The 18,985-nt window shown below is 41.3% G+C and overlaps 3 protein-coding genes across 10 annotated transcripts; 2 read left to right on the top strand and 1 right to left on the bottom strand.

The window, feature by feature from the left end:
* Positions 1–411: 411 nt before the first annotated feature.
* maf1b (MAF1 homolog, negative regulator of RNA polymerase III b) lies at positions 412–6,053 on the top strand. 5 transcript variants are annotated; one of them, XM_068343673.1, is made up of 10 exons: positions 412–938; positions 1,262–1,350; positions 2,688–2,834; positions 2,961–3,092; positions 3,210–3,372; positions 3,518–3,639; positions 3,752–3,871; positions 3,954–4,046; positions 4,340–4,464; positions 5,093–6,053. In XM_068343673.1, coding segments are annotated over exons 3-9 (726 nt in total). In that variant the 5' UTR covers positions 412–938; positions 1,262–1,350; positions 2,688–2,832; the 3' UTR covers positions 4,434–4,464; positions 5,093–6,053. The 5 variants fall into 5 exon arrangements, 4 of the variants coding, with proteins under 4 accessions (XP_068199774.1, XP_068199772.1, XP_068199771.1 ...); XR_011039034.1 differs by lacking the exon at positions 2,688–2,834 and having other exon boundaries at positions 4,336–4,464; XM_068343671.1 differs by lacking the exon at positions 2,688–2,834 and having other exon boundaries at positions 1,266–1,350.
* A 143-nt stretch (positions 6,054–6,196) lies between these two features.
* On the bottom strand, positions 6,197–12,498 carry arl8 (ADP-ribosylation factor-like 8). The gene is made up of 6 exons (XM_068343674.1): positions 12,135–12,498; positions 10,609–10,669; positions 10,376–10,523; positions 8,847–8,930; positions 8,557–8,708; positions 6,197–7,940 (listed from the first exon to the last, which is right to left on the bottom strand). The coding sequence occupies exons 1-6, from the start codon at positions 12,178–12,180 to the stop codon at positions 7,892–7,894; spliced, it is 540 nt and encodes a 179-aa protein (XP_068199775.1). The 5' UTR covers positions 12,181–12,498; the 3' UTR covers positions 6,197–7,891.
* Positions 12,499–13,415: 917 nt separating this feature from the next.
* nsun6 (NOP2/Sun RNA methyltransferase 6) lies at positions 13,416–18,000 on the top strand. 4 transcript variants are annotated; one of them, XM_068303935.1, is made up of 13 exons: positions 13,416–13,433; positions 14,120–14,209; positions 14,383–14,466; positions 14,830–14,985; positions 15,084–15,181; positions 15,685–15,791; positions 15,868–16,021; positions 16,094–16,175; positions 16,329–16,448; positions 16,554–16,698; positions 16,779–16,924; positions 17,452–17,577; positions 17,674–18,000. In XM_068303935.1, exons 3-13 carry the CDS (start codon positions 14,392–14,394, stop codon positions 17,851–17,853), a joined length of 1,389 nt encoding a protein of 462 aa, XP_068160036.1. In that variant the 5' UTR covers positions 13,416–13,433; positions 14,120–14,209; positions 14,383–14,391; the 3' UTR covers positions 17,854–18,000. The 4 variants fall into 4 exon arrangements, with proteins under 4 accessions (XP_068160036.1, XP_068160033.1, XP_068160035.1 ...); XM_068303932.1 differs by lacking the exon at positions 13,416–13,433 and adding an exon at positions 13,446–13,591; XM_068303934.1 differs by lacking the exon at positions 13,416–13,433 and adding an exon at positions 13,446–13,591 and having other exon boundaries at positions 14,120–14,277.
* The last annotated feature ends 985 nt before the right edge of the window (positions 18,001–18,985 follow it).

Below are 18,985 nucleotides of genomic sequence, written 5' to 3'. Positions count from 1 at the left end.
TACTGTGATGGTAGGAAGATGAAGAACAAGCCAAAGTGGTTATTAACACTTGTTGTCCTGCAGAGGCAAGGGCATTTCAAGGTAATTTACTTTTTGTTGTGTATGTATTTATAGTATTTTACAGTATAGGGTCATAGAGGATAGACAGTTAAAATGTTTTTTTTTTTAAAACAACGGAGCTTGTCGTGCATATTTCAGCAGTTGCCTCTTAGTGATAACTTATCTGGTTGAGACATCCGACTTCATTTCGCTTGGAAATTGACGATCAAGTTTTGACCGATCACATTGGGTTTACAGTATATTGACAGGAAAATAAGCCAATCATAATACGGATTTGGAAAAAAAGGCGTGTACGACTTCCGAGTCTATATAGTGTACACCGTAAGGTGTCGCCTATCAGCGTTCAGTAGATTCTGTTGCCTTGAGGAGAGCGGGTCTGTCATTGAGGCTGTCGATGATTTGTAGCATTTGGACAATTTCGTTAGCTTTTTAGGAAATTTAGTTCGCTAACTGATACATTTTTGATCAAGTCGCTAATCAACGGCGACTTGATTTAGCCAATACGCTCCTCTGTGAAATCAGGTCGAAAGGGATGCCGCTGCAGACAGATTCCGACGGACGTCAACAGTCTTTGGATTTAATTTCATCGCATTTAATCGGGAAAAGCAGCTTTTCTATAAATTTAAGAGGCCTAAGAATAAGCCATTCTCGACCGAGTGCTTTTGTAAGATGCTTAAGCTCAATTGCGAACTAATAATTTCTCTGTGAATTGAAGACATTTAGCAAGCTAATTGCTAGCGCTAGCTGGTCAACAACAAAGCGGGGTTCTAATCTTTTGCTTGACCCAGACGTCAGATAGGTTGAGAAAAGCGGTGTCTACAGGCGACGGCTTCCATCGCTAACCTGTTCTTTTCTCTCTGTACGGAAAACATTGCTCGGTAAGTGAATTTTGTTTTAATGTGAAACAGGAAGAACGTTTTGTCAACTTCGTTTGGACAGGGTGGGGGAGGGGCACAGGCGTCATAAAACCGCTATGAGGAAATTGTTTTATACGAACGCTAAAATGGCCCTCACGGGTTCCCGTAGCTCAGTCCTTTTTAATTCTCATTATTTATATTCAGTGGAATTTTTTATATTTGCCATGTTACATCGTCATTCGAACCTTTCACTTTTGAGTCATATGTAAACATTGTGGCGTAATGAAAGAGGCGAGTTAATTCTAACATCTTGACTTTGTGTTTTTGTTTTTGTTTTTTGCTAGACAGCAATGAAACTGCTGGAAAACTCCAGTTTTGAAGCCCTCAGTTCCAGGCTTTGTGTTGAAACGGGAGAGTCTCGCATCCTCGGAAGGTAAGGGATGTGGCCTGAAACACCTGAGCTATGCTTCAGAATGTGAACCTTTTCTTTAGGGTGTCATGAGTTCCTGGCTGGGATGTTGGGTGCATTATTTAACAAGGGATTGTAAGCTTCACCTTTTTTGCATCTCCCATCCTCACGGGAGATGCACTCACAAGTCAACCCCTTAATATTGACTGCTTCATTTCAGCAGTGCAAAATCTATGGCATAAAAAGAGTTTCATCATAAGCATGACATTAAAGATTTAAGTGAGTTTAAGTGAGTGAAGGTAAAAATTGCTGGAGTCCTGAGAATTTATCAAGCTTCCCTTGGGTTTAAGTGGAGAAAATCCTCTCATCCAGCGAGTACTGTAATATGAATGTATGAGAGGTGTGGCTGGTACAGAGCTCATTAACCCCTCGCCTTAACTGGGGTAGTGGAGCAGCCAAGTTCCTGAATGTTATGCAATATTGCAATAACAGACAAAAATCCACCGTCACAGCCAATCCTAAAGGTTAATAATTGATTGACAGAGCAGTTGATTTTACTGAGCAAACGTGTACGAACGTGACCACAGGGTTTGGTATGTAAGGCTTTCAATTACAGTGACAGTACAGGTATATAAAGGATGATGTGTTGAGTTATGCATGAGTGTAGGATTTGGAGTGTAGGTGGTGAAACTGAGCGTCTACACAGAATTTGACCTAGAGTAACTCACAACATGGTGTCCTTTCACACCATCACTCTGTGGTTATTTTCGAGGCTGCTGTTAGGTGTTGTTGGCATGTATGCTCACACACACATAAACACATTCAGCATGATCACTGAGTGCTGCTGGAGCTGCCATGGCTGCTGGTGTTTAGGCTGCTTAGGGGATTAGTGAGGTAGCAGGAGTTTCAAGCTTCATGCTTTAAATGTAGATTTAGTCGCTAGGCTTTCCGGCACTGTTATATTTTTGGCAAATGACCTTTGGTTGGAAGTAAACTAACAATAAATGGCAATAATCTCCATAATCTGTATTTCAATGTTGCTTAACTTTGCTGATTAATGGTGTCTGTAATGTTATCTGCTTGACCTGAGTGGTGTGTTATCCGGTCAGCTGTGAAGCATATGGTAAACCAGTCCAGTTATTTTAACTGTGGTGTCTGCCACTCAGAGTCACTATAATTAGGAGGCAAAGCTACAGAACGTCTCAGTCATACTGTCATAACTTGCACAACCTCTTGGTCTTACATAACATCTATGTGGGAGGGGGGAAAATAAACAAATGCACACTGGTAAAATCTGTGTTTATTTGTGTTTGACCCAGAAACACAAGAAATCTTCTTTTCCTTTCGGCTTTTCCCTTCAGGGGTCGCCACAGCGAATCAATTGCCTCCATCTAACCCTGTCCTTTGCATCCTCTTCTCTCACACCAACTACCTTCATGTCCTCTTTCACTACATCCATAAACCTCCTCTTTGGTCTTCCTCTAAGAAACAGAAACACAAGAAAGCATGTGAGAAATTTCAGGACCAGTTGTCAAAATATTTTTTTTACTCTTCTTTTTTTTGGATATGGCTTGAGGCTTAATTTTTAATGTTCTTTATGTATTTAAGTACTAAACATTATTTTTGCCCTGCAGGATTGAGAGCTACTCCTGTAAAATGGCAGGGGACGACAAGCATATGTTCAAGCAGTTTTGCCAGGAGGGGGAGCCACACGTCCTGGAGGCGCTCTCTCCCCCGCAGTCCACCAGCGCCACCAGCCCTTCAAAGTGAGTACTGCAGCATGGACCTGAGCCAACCTGTCTGGCAATGGGAACCAAAATAAGCATTTAGAGGTGAGATGTTGAGGTATTTCCTTTTTAAGTCTCTATTAATGTTCCATCCAGGCTGGGGAAGAGCAGTGAGGATGGGGAGAACCCTTTGAGTGACAAGTGTTGCAGGAAGACGATTTTCTACCTCATCACAACGCTCAACGAGTCCTTCAGACCGGACTATGACTTCAGCGCGGCGCGGGCCCACGAGTTCAGCCGAGAGCCCAGCCTCAACTGGGTTAGCAAAGCCAAGAAAAAATGTTTTGTCGATGCAGAAGACGGGGTTAGACGGAGGCAACCCCTGAAAGGAAAAGCCAAAAGGAAAAGAATAAGTGTGAGTAAATCTAACAGCATATATTAACTGGATTGATTTTTTTCCACAGGTGGCTAATGCAGTAAACGGCAGCTTGTTCTCAGCTGTGGGAGAAGAGTTCAACTCTCTGGGGCCGGAGTTATGGAACGCCATTGATCAAGAGATCAATCTGCAGGGCTGTGACATTTACAGGTAAACGTCTGTATGCATTCATGTGTGATAAAGCAGGTCATTCATGTTCCTAAAACTTAATTTATTTTTGCTGCTGAGCCATTTTAAGCCTTGTTGTAATATTTGCTTATAGCTACAACCCTGATCTGGACTCAGACCCTTTTGGTGAAGAAGGGAGCCTCTGGTCCTTCAATTACTTCTTTTACAACAAGAAGCTGAAGAGGATTGTGTTCTTCACATGTCGCTCAGTCAGGTCAGCACAGAGCACAGCCTTCACATTCACAGATCTCTGGTATACATCTTTTCTAATGTGTGTTTGTTATCCACACCTCCAGCGTTTTGAGTGGATATGGCTTCGATCGTCTGGACAGCGAGCTAGACATGGAGCTGGACGATGAGGAGGAGATGGACGGCTTCACTGGGGACAGGTGAGGCTCAGCATCTGCGAGTTAAGGGGTCGGCAAACCGCGGCTCCGAAGCCGCATGCAGCTCTTTAGCGCCACCTAAAGCTCCCTGGAGACTAATCACATAATAAAATAATACTGAAAAGAATAAAAATAGATATTCTACTCATAGCTAAAAAAGCATGGAAACCTGTTCACAGGTGGTGATTACATGAAGGATTCATTCAATAAAATATCAGAGCACCTATTTTCAGACTTCGAAAACGTAACGGAGATAATAAAGAAAATTAAAGACATTCCTCTCTCTGCAAAGACAGTCAAGGAAAGGGCTCGCAACGTCATCAGTCAGCAAATCAAGGACATCAATTCCACTCCAGTAAACTCAGTTGTCTGATGAGTCGTGTGACGTGATCAATATTGAACAGACAGCGCTGTTGTGCAGGTATGTAAACTCCAATGAGCTGCAAGAAGAAATGATCGAATTAATACTGTGCTCGTTTAGAACACGTTACCTAAATGTGCTCAATAAACGTCTCCAGGAGCGGAAACACTGTTTTGTCATTGGAGCTCAAGCTGACTATTCATCAGGGATGTACAGCGAGGCTCTCACCTCCCCTCCCTGAAAGCGTCCAGAGACGTTTATCACCATCACACACTGAACGGGGATTAATTAGGAGCGATCGTTGATATGCGAGCTGCATTTGAGAGCCAATTTAAGAAGTTCATCAATGCAACAAAACATAATACAGTAATATCGTAATGTAAGTTAAACAGAGTAGTCATGTGGTGTCATTTTCTCCTAGATGCACTGCATGGAAAATAAATATTTAATCATGAATCTCATTATGTATTTGTAGACTAATATAGATAATATCCACTTAAAGCCTGCATTGCCTTCATGTAAGGCTTATAATATTTTTGTGGCTCTCGGCAGATTTTTTTTTAAAAATTTTATCCAATATGGCTTTTTGAACATTTTGGGTTGCCGACCCCTGTGCTAGTTGAAGAGAATGGATGTGCCGTATTTGATGAGTTTGGTTTGCACTAATATTTTTTTTCTCTTGTCCCAGTTTCCCCACGGCTCTGTGCGTGTGATTTTCTCTGATGACAACGCCTCAGCCAAAGAAGATCTTGCTTCCTCCTCTCCTCCGTTTTTTTTTTCCTCATGCACTTTTTGTTTGTGTTTTTATGTGATTTGCTGTCCATTCTCATGCATCACATTAATGCATGCAAGACTTCTCTTCTGCTGGCAGTGAACTATGTACCGTGTGGCATTGGACATTTTGATGAGAACCCCACGGTAACTGTCATTCACTTTCCAGTGCTTCTTTTTTAAGCTCCAGCCCCATGCAAGCATTTAAATATATATATATATCTATATATATACACACAAACACACCTTCACATCTGCCACATTTCCAAAAACTCATGTTCATGGACATTCAAGATCTTCTTGTGGATAAGCCGTAGAGGAGAGCCAAGCTTCTTGTAAATGTAGTCAGACATCACCAGCATCAACGATCTGATGGATTGATACTTCTGATAACCCGAGAACTGAGTACATGAAGAATGCATCGACCATCCCAGAACTCATCTGTTGTTCATTGTTTGCCTTATTTGTGCAGAAGTGGTTACTGTGGGGATTTTCTAGCACTGAATTTGAAATGTGAAACAAATTTTTAACTGAAAACTTATTTTATTGACACTTATTTCTGCTACTGCTCTTCTGTACTTTAGTGTCTGCTTTTAACAGAAGTCCTGTTTCCTGTCTTTCTAGGTACTTTTTTCCAGTCCCATGATTATTTTTATATACAAACTCCTCTACCCCCAGTGTTTTTCTTTGCCTGAGATCATGTTGAAATGTGAATGTACGGTAAAATACAGATGAAAAAAACACCACAGGAAATGTTTATTATTTTTATTTAGAAATAGAGAAGCCCTGCTTTTTCTCCGGATAGGCTGGAGTTGTGTGAGGTGTCTCGACTGCTCCGTGCTTTAATGTGCTGTAAATAAATTGGTGTTTGAGTCGGACCTCATGTCTTCATTTACACCATCACTGAAGATCAGTTTATTTGTGTCTGTTTGGGCCTTTTGCTTTCAGTATAGATAGAAAGCAGTCACCTTCTTAATTGTACATACTCAGTACATCCATGTACTCAGAGGAAAATACCATAAATATTTCATGTTTTGGATATGTCAGAAGTCTGCTTATATCAACTTTAAGAACTTAAAAACAAAAGTCTTCAGGCTCAAGTTTTATTGAAAACAAATTACAGTACATGATCCAGACTAGATACCGGCACACTTCGTACCTGTAAACCTTAATGTTCCAAAGAGTTGAGCTGCACAGATCAGCGTTTTACCTGCAAGTATAAAAATACTTTGTCTCGGGGACAGAAAAAAAGGGACCCAGCTACACCTCCCTGACCAAAGTGGACGTCAGTCAATTGAAACTCGTACAACTCCTGTCAGCCACTAGAACTTACAAAAGGTATGCATGTTTCAGAGATGGGCATAACTCTGTCGCCAAAGGATTCTTACTTAGGGTCATAAAGGGAAATTTGGTAAAAATCATGAGCAGACTGTCAAACTCACACACATGCAGTCCTAAACACTCAACAGAAACCTTAAGGCTGAGGATCAATTATTTTAACTATCATCTCCAGAATATTGAGAAAGGCTTTTTCCATCTTCACTAGACAACTGGACAACTCTGGTCGAAATGACTGATGTGTAGCCATTTCCCATAAAACCATGGCCACTTGTTGATGTTGGCTTATTTTTAAAAAAGTGTAAAATAAAGAATATGTGCCAAAGTGGCTGGAGATGTTCTTCATGAAAGACTGAAATGAGGGCACAGTGGATCGTATACGAGCTTGAGGGAGCACCAAAGATCCACTGTTGTTACAAAACAGGTCTAGACGCTAACCTCCTGTGAGTGAACCTGCAGCCAAACAAGAATTAAATGAATACAATTAAATAATAATCGTAATGCATCATTGTCAAAACAAAATACATAGTGTTTAAGTTGAAAATACTGTCTTTTAAAAACATGATTTGTACATAGACTTGAAATTTTGACCATTCAAAATGAAAAAAATTGAGAAAGCAAATTACAATTGTTCCGTTTTAAGAAAAAATTGCATGTCAACACTCCAAATTTACATCATTTGGCTCAATAATAAAGTACAGGCTAAAAGTTCAAATGAGAGGTTCATATTTGACAACATTTCAATATAACAGCAACACACCCGTGAACAAAACCACCAACAACGTAGCTTATGGAACCGAAACCGTGTAACAGATATTAATGGCTGTGAAAAAAACCACGATGAGAACATAATTCTGAAAATCACCCAACTCGACTTCCATATTCCTTTTGGTCTGGTTTTTCAAACACTGCTTGTAATCTCTGATAACCACTCGAACATTAATAAAGTTATGTAGCGTGAAAACAGTCACCATAATAAAACCTTGCCTTCTTTTCCCACAGCTGAGAACCAATGAGATGTGTGAGGTGTGCTCTTGACATGATGCTTTGAAATGTCACATGATATGTATGTAGTGTAAGTTTTCAACAAAGCCTTCGCTTGCACATGTACTCTTAAATTGAGTACAGCTGGAATTGTTTTATTCTCCTTGTCCTATAAAAGTGGCTTCTTGCTCCACAAGCAGGTCAAGTTCATTAGTTGTGGTCACCTGCTCCGCTGAAATATTTAAGCAACGGACGGGTAAATACTCCCATCCTGTTCTATCATTAAAATTCTCCATTAAAAAAATACATAGCAACAATAAGCCGGAAAGGACAAGCAGTTGTGCCGCCGTGCAGGCGGCGTGGGTAGTCAGTCCATTGTTGGTTGGAGGAGAGGTTATCTGAGTCCAGCCCTTGAGGTCATCCATTCAAGTCCTTGACATAAACTGGAGAAATAATGAAGGCGTGTCAGTAGAGATAGTTGTCATTAAGTACAAATTAATCTTTTTCCCTCAGCTGCATGACATATCCTCCTGATGGTTGCTGCTGGCAACCGTGACACAGTCAGAAATGGTCCATTTCATATATTATGTTTTACATAGTGTTACTGCCTCCTGGTGGTTAGATTGATTATTACAGAAACAATAAAAACAAAGTAAGGGTTAGTGTTACAATTGGACTGTTATTCCTGCACCATAGACCTGAGAGGACACATCTTAACCCTAAGACCCTCAAGATAAACACTCACATTTCCACCTGGACATGGTTTCCGACCCTGACATGTGATGTTTTTAACTTTAGAGCTCAACCAAGCTTAGGTCTGTCTTGCTGATGTCATTGTACGTGACATAACTTCCTGTGATCCAGAAATGATAATCATGAAAATAATACGGTACTTTCCTAAACCTAATGATTGTAACCAGATGGACATTCCTGAATACGTTCTTTAATGAAGGAGGTCGGAGCTTTCTTTTATGGTATTAAAAGACAATCCACCTTGTTAGGACGATGTGCTGAAACATCTGCTTTGCTCTGGGTCTGTCGTGAACGTGACACACTTACCCTTCTCCTGTAAGTGCACAGCAGGACTGTATGTGCCATGGGTGATCCTTGATGGAGCTCAGGGTGAGGTAATTGGAGATCTCAGCTGCAGTCATGCAGTTCTTCATATCCTGCTTATTGGCGAATATCAACACAGCTGCTTTCCGCAGGTCCTGAGGGGAAACCGAGCCAAAGGGCAAGAACAATGAGATGGAGAACAATGCAGCACAGCAGTCAGCGTGCACTATAAAACAGACCCAGGTCATTGTATACCATTTCCTTATGGCTACAGAGATGTGGAAGAACTTTACCTCATGAGCCAACATCCTGTACAGCTCCTCTTTGGAGATGACCAGCCTCTCTCTGTCGGTGCTGTCCACCACCAGGATGATGAACTAGAGCGGGGGGGGGGACAAACATCACACTGAGTGACCTCTTTGCAAGAGACATTCACAGCAAGGAAATGCAACTCTGCGGGTGGCCAGTTCCAGGCAATACTAATAATTAATAATCCCCCATGTGAATGGGAGAGGCATGGTGCATGAAAAGAAGAGTAAAGGCCCGTTCATCTTGGTGAGATGAGAGATGAGATTTGATCCAAACGACCCCTGGAAGCAGCAGCGATTCATCAACAGCCATCGTCCAACAAGACTGTGACTCACGCAGCTCTTCATGAGTCTGGCAGTCTTTTATTGAGAGGGTGGAGTTCCTCTGACAGTTACCATAGAGATCTGAGGAACTGCTGTAACAGATATCTTCCAACCTTGTTCTCAGCTTCTTCTACTCTGCATGATAATGCATTAAAGTATTCTGCTAGTTCAACCATAGGGGTTATAAAAAAGAATAGATGGGCTGTCAAAAACATTTTTGCTGTTAATCAAATCATGAACATAATTTTTTTTTCCAAGTTGATAATGGAATTTTTATTGATCTTTTGTTTGCATCCAAATATTGAAAACTCCTATTCTATTCCCAGCATGAGGAGTCGCTCTTTGTCGGGAAGACTTTTTATTACCGTCTGTCCCTAAATATGGTAGAAACTGCCTTTAGGTTCGGTGCTGCTGCTCTCGCTAGAGGCATTTAAATCCAAATAAATCATCTTTTGTTTCCAGAAGATCTGGTTCTAAATATCTTGTATGACTCACATAGCCCCTGCTTGATAACTCACATTCACAACATGTGATGAATCTTTGTCAATATTTTAGTAATCTCCAACCACAAGACACCAACAATCAGAAAATGTTTGTTTTAACAAATGAACAAACCAATGAATATATCATCAAAACAGACTTGGAATAAATGCTCTGGAAAATGATTAATGAGAACAAGTGATTTTTAAAAAGCTACAAAGATAAGCAGTAAATCACCCTAGAAAGGACAAATCAATTATGAACAGTTGTCTAATTAAAGCTCTAATGTTGGCCTTCAGCACAGACGTGTAGCAGCAAGAGCTGCGGGTAAAACCTGTGATGAATAATCAGAAGCAGGTAATGAAGCTGTGAGTTAAACGAATTTTAATGATCAGTTCCGCTGCCTATGAGAAACTACGTTAAAAAAACCCAAGACAGATGTTACATCAGGGAAATCGAACCAAGTGTTTTTCTAGAGCTCTTTGTAAGATCTCCCACACATCTGCCTCTGCCAGGTCTCTCCTCTTTCTGCGGGGGCTGACCCTCACTCCGCCATTCAGACGGGTCCCTTTGTGAACGGCTGACCCCTGACTTGGGCGGCCCCCGCTGCCGTCTGCACTCTGAACAAACACACCAGCTGCCAGAATATCTCTGCTGGACAATACCTCCGTTCCCCTCCTGTAGTAAAGGGTACAAAATGTGCCACTCACCTCTGTGTTGGAGTAGTAGGTGTTCCAGGAGGATCTGAGAGACTCCTGCCCTCCTATATCCCACATCAGGAAGTGAGTGTTCTTCACCACTATTTCTTCCACGTTGCTTCCGATAGTAGGCGACGTGTGGACCACCTCGTTCATCAGACTTGATGGAGACGGAATCATAAAAGTGAGTGTTTGTGTGCTCAGATGCAGTTTCAAGCGGCAAATGCATAACTAGAACCACTTACAACTGGTACAAGATAGTTGTTTTCCCCGCATTATCTAGTCCCACGATGATCACCTTGTGCTCTGAAAAGCAAACATTAACATCTTATGACAGATTCAAAGGACTGGGTTGACAGTGTCATCAAGCACATATGGTTTCAGTCTAAATATCACATTCATTGTTGTCCATCCAGAACAAACCTGATCGCATTTCCTTCCCCAAGCCCCCTGACCTTGTTTTTCCATTTTTGAAGAACAAGCCAGAACACCCGGTAACAGTAACGGCTTTTTGCCGACCGTCACGCAGACAAGACATAACAAAACAAGCGCAGAATCAGAGCTGACACGGACATGCCAGACTCTCCCACTTGAGTGTTTTGACTTTTCCACCCCTCTGAGGCCTCTGGCTGCCAGGGAGGAAGGAAGTCTGGTCAGGGGTCACGCATTTATGACAGTTTCCATGCAACATACATGGTTTTTGAGGTTCTAGCGTGTCTATTGCTCTTAAAAGAACAGGCGGTGTGACGTTGTGCTGCTACTACGAATCTGGATTTCAACTAATGTGGGATAATAGATTACCGACATGTATACAACCCTTCAGGATGCAGTCTAAAGAAAACAACTTTGAAAAAGGGGAAGAAAAACAGCCATTCCAGCACATCTACCTCCTTTAAAGTTTTACGTTACAAAGAATAAATCATGCTTTTGAATATTAACATAAAATGATTTATTCCAGCTGGATAAATCCCATGTTTATCTAAGCATAAAACTTCTAAAACAGCAATGTGACCCATCTGACACTGACTTTTTAAATTAAAGCGAGACTTTCAGATGAATCATTTTGTTTTAAAGCGCAGAAACATGAGCTTTACTGTACTTTTGTCTGTTTGGTTATGATCCTCCTAATCTAATTATTCGGTCTTGATTACACATGATTATTCAATAGCCCCCAGCTAACAACTCATCTCAGAACTTATTTATAATCTCTTAAATCATGAGTAAAACTTAATTTTGATAAAAGCCTGACACATACTTTAGGGAGGAAGATCCATAGATTCTTGTTTGCAAGCCAGCAGTAAAACGTGGATTACTAAATATTGACTAGACATGAGGTTAGAAAACAAATTACAAAATTTCAGCATACTGAATTATAATCTGCCCTTCAATTCTGGTAGGAATTCCAAAGGTCACAAAATAACATTATGGAACAGATTTTTGTCGATGCACTTGATATCCTGTAACGGAATGACAACAAATTCGTGTTGTTGACAATTCGATGATCGCGTCTTGTGATTACTTTGCCAAAATCGTGTTGATTGATAAACAGACTATTAAACCGTCTGGTATCGTGAATTAGAAATAATATAGCTGGGATGTTTGTCAAACAAAGAAAGTTGGGATGGTAAAGCAGCGTGGATACATGTGGCGAGAGAATTCTCCACCATCTGTTATTATGGGTCTCTGCTCTGCTAGCGGGCTAACACTTTCACATTAACCTCGGTCGAGTTGCTAGCAGTAGAACAGTGGTAACAGGAGAACAATCACCCACCTTCGTTACAGAAGAAGCTCCACAGTTTGGCAAAGATGAGGCCCATTGTGTAGAAAAATTCCAAAGTGCGTCCGTTTGTCAGTCGAGTGGGCAGCGACACCGAGCTTCTCCACCTCCACACCGGTCAATCCGTGCGGCTAGCTAACATTAGCTGGACGATCTCTTGTCCGCGGAGCACCTCACCGAGCTTTTCAATGCGGACTCCATGCGACATATAAAACGAAGCTAACGCGAGGATAAAATAGTCGAAGGTTACACAGATGTGATGACTTATTGTGGAGCCTCTGAAAAGTAGCGTTATGAGAGGTAGAGCGGCGCAGAGCTGCGCTCACTGCGCTCGCTGGGTTTCTTCTGGAGTGAGATGCTGGCACTAAGCGGTGCGGTGAAAAACGCAACCCCAGCTATTTAATGATCTTCCGGTGAGGTGGTGACGTAGCCGCCTGTAATTTTTTTTTTAAATTACAGCTTTTAAAAACATGGACTTTTGCTTACAAATGCCACGCTATTATTAAATGCAAACCGCGCAAGAAAGTAAACCCCTATAGATACAGCTGACGGTGAGTTGTCATCGAAAAGTTAGTGGTAAAATTAAGAAAAGCTTTTTCATTTTTGAAAACGAGACGAGTGCAATTTGAAACGGCGAGTTGAGTTTTTACTAGATAAAATAAAATCACCATCAAATATACGTTTGACAAAGGGCCTGTTTTTCTGAGACCGGAAGTTGTGATTGGTTACAAAACAAGAGGGCGAAATGTGTCGACAGGGGACCAGCACACTTCCAGTCGTTCAGAGCATTCCAAAACAGAACATTTAATATTCTTGAATATAATACATAATACTTTATTAAATATCAAGAAAATACTGAAAATGATATCAGGGGGAACATAACTTTGTATTCCATCAGACATTAACGTTGAGGCTTTTGTTTTGTAGCCAAATAGCCACATCCGGTTTTTGGAAGCAAAAGTAAATAAAGATTTTCGTTTTTCGCATTTAAATTTTTTAGAGGTTTTATTTTTCTCGTATAAAAAAACGAAAAAGGAAGTTAAATCCTTTTTCTAAATTTATTCCACCATTTTTGGCCATGAAAAGTAAAACACTTGACATTTCCATTCTGTTTTTGTAATTTGAAATAATAATCGATACACCACTGGTTTATCTGGTTTTGATATCCGTCGAGGAAAAGAAACTCGAATTATCTAAAGATACAGGGATCGGGATCAACAGATCACTAACGTCACTCGACAAACCAAGTGACGTATACGGAAGTATCTGCGTGGGTACACACAGGAGCTAAACGTGGGTATGATACGATTTAAAAACTGGTTCCAGGCTTAGGAGAGACCTTTAATTTAAACGACAAGTTACTGCTAACGAGTAACTGTGAGAATTCAAATTAAAAAATATGATATAGACGTCAATCAAATACGTTAAAAATATATTTTTATGTCGAGCTGGTAAGTTGAGATGTTAATGTATTCTTTTTATTTAGCTCAAATAACCCCCAGTATTAGACATGCATGGTGAGGAGGGTTGACACGATACGATCTTAAACACAGACTGAAACCAAATCGTGCTCAGTTTCATCTTTTATCATTTATTCTGTGCAATTCCTGCGTTTGATTTTTACTGAATATGTTACATTACTACTAGTTTAATTTGAGTTGTATTTTATTTTCACCATTAATAATGTATTCATAAACTACAGTACTAACTAATAATAAAACACACCACTTCTTTGAGGACAGTAACATCCAGGTTTTTATCAAGGAAGACAGATGGTTTGAGAGTGGAGTTAAAGAAGCCATTTTTGTCAAATTGGAGAAACCATCTCTGAACAGAGGAGGATTGTGACACCATCTATCAGCCACCTACGACCATTCACACCTGAGAGGATGACGACCCCCTTATGAATAGCAGCAACTCTAAACAAGACTTATTGTTTTGGTGATTTAGGTCATTTGTGTGTTTTTTTGCTCCAACAGGAGGATCAATATCTGGACTTTCTATCCGTCAGTCAGAACTGAAGAAGCGTCTTGGATGAGAAGTGAAACGTCTTCAACCAACCTTAACAAGTCCTGTTGATTATTTTTGCGCTTCTTGATAAACAAGCTCCCGAGAATGAGAATGTTGTTAATCACTGGTAGTGTTTGAGGCTCCCAGAATAATCACATCACACTAACAGTACAGTTCATCAATCGTGATTTATTGTTGTTTTTGTTACTGAGAGAAAACTTTTTTTGTGCAGATTGAAGAAATGTCGGTTTTTCCTGGAATTTCTCTCAAGCCAGACGTGACTGAATTTCTCAAGAGTGTCTTTTTAAACAACGAGGTATGCTTTTGCATTTCTTCCATGAAATTGCTTTCATCTTCTCAGTCATAAATAATACACTTAGGAACATAAATGTCTTCCTATCTTTCAGTGTAATACAGGACCTGGAAGAATGGAAAAATTAGCAGTGTAGCTAAGATTCAAGTTGAATTGAAAACCTTTCCAAAAAAAAATCATGTCATTTTCTTTTTTATAAAAATAGATTTTCAGTTCATCATATAGGTGTCTCAATGTGTTTTCAGAGCCTTTTTGAAAATAAAAGTAGACTTTTCTAATAGTATTGCTATTTTTTTGTGTAGTTTTTGTTTTTGCTATTTGCTTCCAATTGTTTTGATTGACAGATGTAATATTAACTGTGTTCAGGTGATAGCTGCAGTGGGACGTGAGGGAGCAGAAAGTCGTTTCCAGAAGCTGCTCATCTGCCTGTCTCACCCTCCTTCCTATACTTGCGTTAGGGCCAGCACTCATCTCACTCCTCTTGAAGAGATCAGACACAAGTTAGGAGAGGAACTGAGAAAGGTTAGTCTTTTATTCATCTGAATTTGTATAATACTGTATATGTATGTTAGGGCCTACGCTAGTGAATGGTGGAGAACTAATCAATCTTGTTTTTTAAGCAGAAGACATTCAAGTCATCAGCAGAGGATTCTACTGTTCAGATTTTTACTCACCCTCAAATTCCAGATGTGCTGCTGCTTCCTGTTGATGGCCCGAGGTATGTGAGGACTGCTTCAACAACGTCAGGCAAAATCTGAAGCTGCTCTGAGCAGTGCAAGCTGAGCCTTAAATTACAGCAGTGCTCCAACCACTGCGAGGCTGTTTCCTGAGGCCAAATCCACATGGAATTTCATGGAATGACAAAAGAAAAAAAACTGCTTTCATCTGGTAGTTCCAAAACTGCACTTTTTTAAATTGTTTGCTTTCAAGGGTATTGGATATTTAAGAGATAAAGAAATGATGACTGCAGATGTCTGATTTGGTGCGGCACATGGGGGTATTTTTGCTGCCACTCACCTTTTATTTTTCAATTTATATATACAATAGCAGGTAGAAGCAGAAGCACAATTTCATGCACACGCTGTTAAAGAAAGGAAAAGCTATCAAGTTTTTTTTTCCCCAGTATTCATCACTTCCCTTATGGAAATATCCACACAGCCTGAAACTGTCAAGTGACAATGATTTTGAAATCTGTGACCTTCTTTTCTGTCTTGCTCTCAGACCAGTGAAGCAGCTCCACCCAGAGGTGGTGGTTGGTGCTCAGTGTGGCAGTGCAGTGCTGAGGGGTGCACACGTCTTTGTCCCAGGGATCATTGCCAGCCCCAAGTGTAAGATCCACATAAAATCCACATTTCATTTGGAGGTTTTGAACCGACTGTTTTTTATGCTTCTCTTTATTTTTAGACATGAAGGCTGGTGATGTGGTGTCGGTCGTCTCTGACTTAGAAGCTAAATGCACTCGAGGAGCCAAGAGCTTCCTGGGAAAAAAAGCGTTTGTAGGGAATGGTGTCGCTGAATTGGACCGCTCAGGCATCTTCTGCACAGATGAACCTGCTAAGTAAGGAGATGACAGTATCTCATCAAAATCACAAAGGTAAATGATTCAATCACCATCTGTCTCTTATTTTAGAGGAATTGGTGTCCGGATGGTGGAGCCACTTTACCTGAGTCCCTCCTTTGATGGTGTACTTCCCAGTCTGGCATTCCTGCAGGTACCTCTGTGTATATTTCCATCAAGTAATGTCAGAGTGAAGGATTGGTAGAACAAGCCTTTGGAACAGAGGAATGCACTCATACAGTTTTGTGGACACCATTCTGCCTCCTCACATAACTGCAGAAAACTGAAGTGGTTCCATGTTATGCAGAATCTGCCCTCAGTAGTTGTGGGACACGTTCTAGGGCCTCGTCCTGGGGAACGAATCTTGGATATGTGCGCCGCACCTGGAGGGAAGACCTGTCACATCGCTGCACTCATGGGAGATCAGGTAATGATGCATTCTTTCATTGTTGTAGTTGTTTTTACTAAGGTAAAAGCTTGTAGAACCGATGCGTTTTGTGTCTGTAGTTTAATTCCTGTCTGTCCCACACAGGGTGAAGTTGTGGCCTTGGACAAGATCCAAAACAAGATTGAACGAGTTCTTCAAAATGCCCAAATGTTGCATTTGCGGTCCATCAAAGCCTATTGCTTTAACAGCATTAAAGCTGTGAGCAGTGACTCGACGCAGGAAACTGAAGGTACAGAGTGACACGTATGGGCCCCATGTCAACATGTGTCGATGAATAACAGCAGGATTGAGTGATTATGTTTCTGCCAGGTCCTCCTTTCCCTCCTGAAAGCTTCGACCGGGTTCTGCTGGACGCTCCCTGCAGTGGACTCGGACAGAGACCCAACATGGGCTGCGCCTGGAGCCTCAAGGAGATCCGTTCCTACCAGCCGTTGCAGCGAAAGCTATTCCACACGGTGGGTTTTAAACCTCGCATCCCTTTCTCAGTTATGACCAGCAGATGGGAGCGTTGTTACACCAGTGTGTGATTTACAGCTTGACTACACATTGTAGACAATGATCCTCAAAATCACATTTATAGAAGTTTGTCCTCTGGTATTTTCCCTGCCCAAAGCTATGACCTGCTATTTAAAACTCAACCTGCTGAAGCTTACATACATGTCGTAAAGTAATGTAAATACTGTATGTAAAAAATTTAATCTGCAGTGTTATTTTGTGGCCACTTGGGGTCAGCAGAAATAAGTTGTAAAGTTGTATATCATAGATTTTCAGCAGTTTATCAAAAATGACAGAGTTGTGAACTTGTCAGTTTGAACAAAAAGCATAAAATTACTGTAAAACTGTTAAAAAAAAATTCCATCTTTAGGTTAAAGTGACACTTCCCTGCGGGATCCCCTTTCACATTATCAGGAAGTTAGATAATTATTAAATAAATGATTCATATCTCTTTATACTCCTATTTCCATACGTCCTGTGTTTGCAGGCAGTGCGGCTGTTGAAGAAAGGTGGGATTCTGGTCTACAGCACCTGCACAGTGACCCTCGCTGAGAATGAAGAGCAGGTAGCTTGGGCCCTCGACAGCTTCCCCTGCCTCACGCTTCAGCCTCAGGTAGAAACACACCAGACACACACACAGACGACTACAGAGAGTGATGGACGGAAACATCACCCAATCACACTTGTGTGTTTCTTTTTTGTCCCCCAGGAGCCTCACATCGGAGCAGAAGGCATGCTGGGAGCTGGCCTGTCACCAGAACAGCTGCGCCTCCTCCAGAGGTTCAGCCCGGAGCTGAGCTGGGACCAGGGGGGAATAGAAGGCCCTCTGCCCTCCAGAGCTGACAGAGACACCATTGGGTTTTTTATTGCAAAGTTCCTGAAAAACTGACCGGAGGGCACGTTTCCTCTTCCAGCACCATGAGCTCTCACACGGACCTGCAGACGGGAACAACGGCGTTTATATTAAAACGCTCTGTGTGCTTTGACGGGGAAGTGTTGACAAAGACGCTCGCTGTGCTGTTTACAGCGTCTGTCCCTTAACAGCTGCTCTCCAAAACTGCGGGCCATATAGGGATAGGCTTTATAAACACTGAGTGTGAGGGGGGGGAGAGGGAGGGAGGGAGGGAGATAGCACGTGGTGATGGAGACTGAATGAGTGATAGCAAATGCGGCAGTGCTAGCGTCGCCATAACAACAGTGACGACACAGCTGCCATGGTGACAGTGGATTGGCTGGATCGCAGGGCTCAGATCAGGAAGTAGTGTGTAGAAAGAGGTCACGAAAGGTATTAACAATTTAGTGTGTTTTAGTAGCAGTGGAGACAAATGGGGCTTTTAATTAGTACGTCTGCTCTGTGGAAGAGATCAATTATGTTGAAGTGAAAACTACATTCCTTCACTATAGAAGTCCCTCATTCATTTATATTACGCAACTGCACATAATGTGACTACAAGAGAGAAATGTTCTAAATACAAATCAAACCATTTATCAGTAATTTATGCTGTGCAAATTGAATTATGGGTCTGCAATAAGCCTGCACAGAATTAATGTATAGATTAGTGTTTGTAGCACACAAACATCTGGTCCTTTTTGCTGTCATTCAGCATCGTGATGACATTCATCATGACCTCAGTTCAATCACTCTTCCTGGGAATACCATTAGTGTAGAAATGCCAACCTCTAACACGTTATTGTATGTAAGGTTTGACTACTTGATTAAAATAAATGCTCCACTTGACACCACGTGAAAGGTTGTTCTGTGTAACATTTAAAGTCTCAGATCAAATCGGCTGCAGCTCTAGTGGCACAGGATCTGACTATTTTAGGGGCATCTGTATGTTAGATGCATCCCTCAGTATTGTCATTCATGTCGATGTTGTCATGACAACTATGGAGGCAGGCCGGTGACTCTACCTCAATTTTTCAGTAGAGTTTTCAGGAGACTATTTATAGGCACCACTTCCCTATGTCTAGCTCTTCTGACACAGCATGCATCAAAGACTTATTTCCTCTCCCCCGAC

The sequence above is a fragment of the Antennarius striatus genome, chromosome 20 (genome assembly GCF_040054535.1).
Source record: "Antennarius striatus isolate MH-2024 chromosome 20, ASM4005453v1, whole genome shotgun sequence".
In the NCBI taxonomy this organism is placed as follows: Eukaryota; Metazoa; Chordata; class Actinopteri; order Lophiiformes; family Antennariidae; genus Antennarius; species Antennarius striatus.
This window is presented reverse-complemented; position numbering and strand designations above follow the sequence as displayed.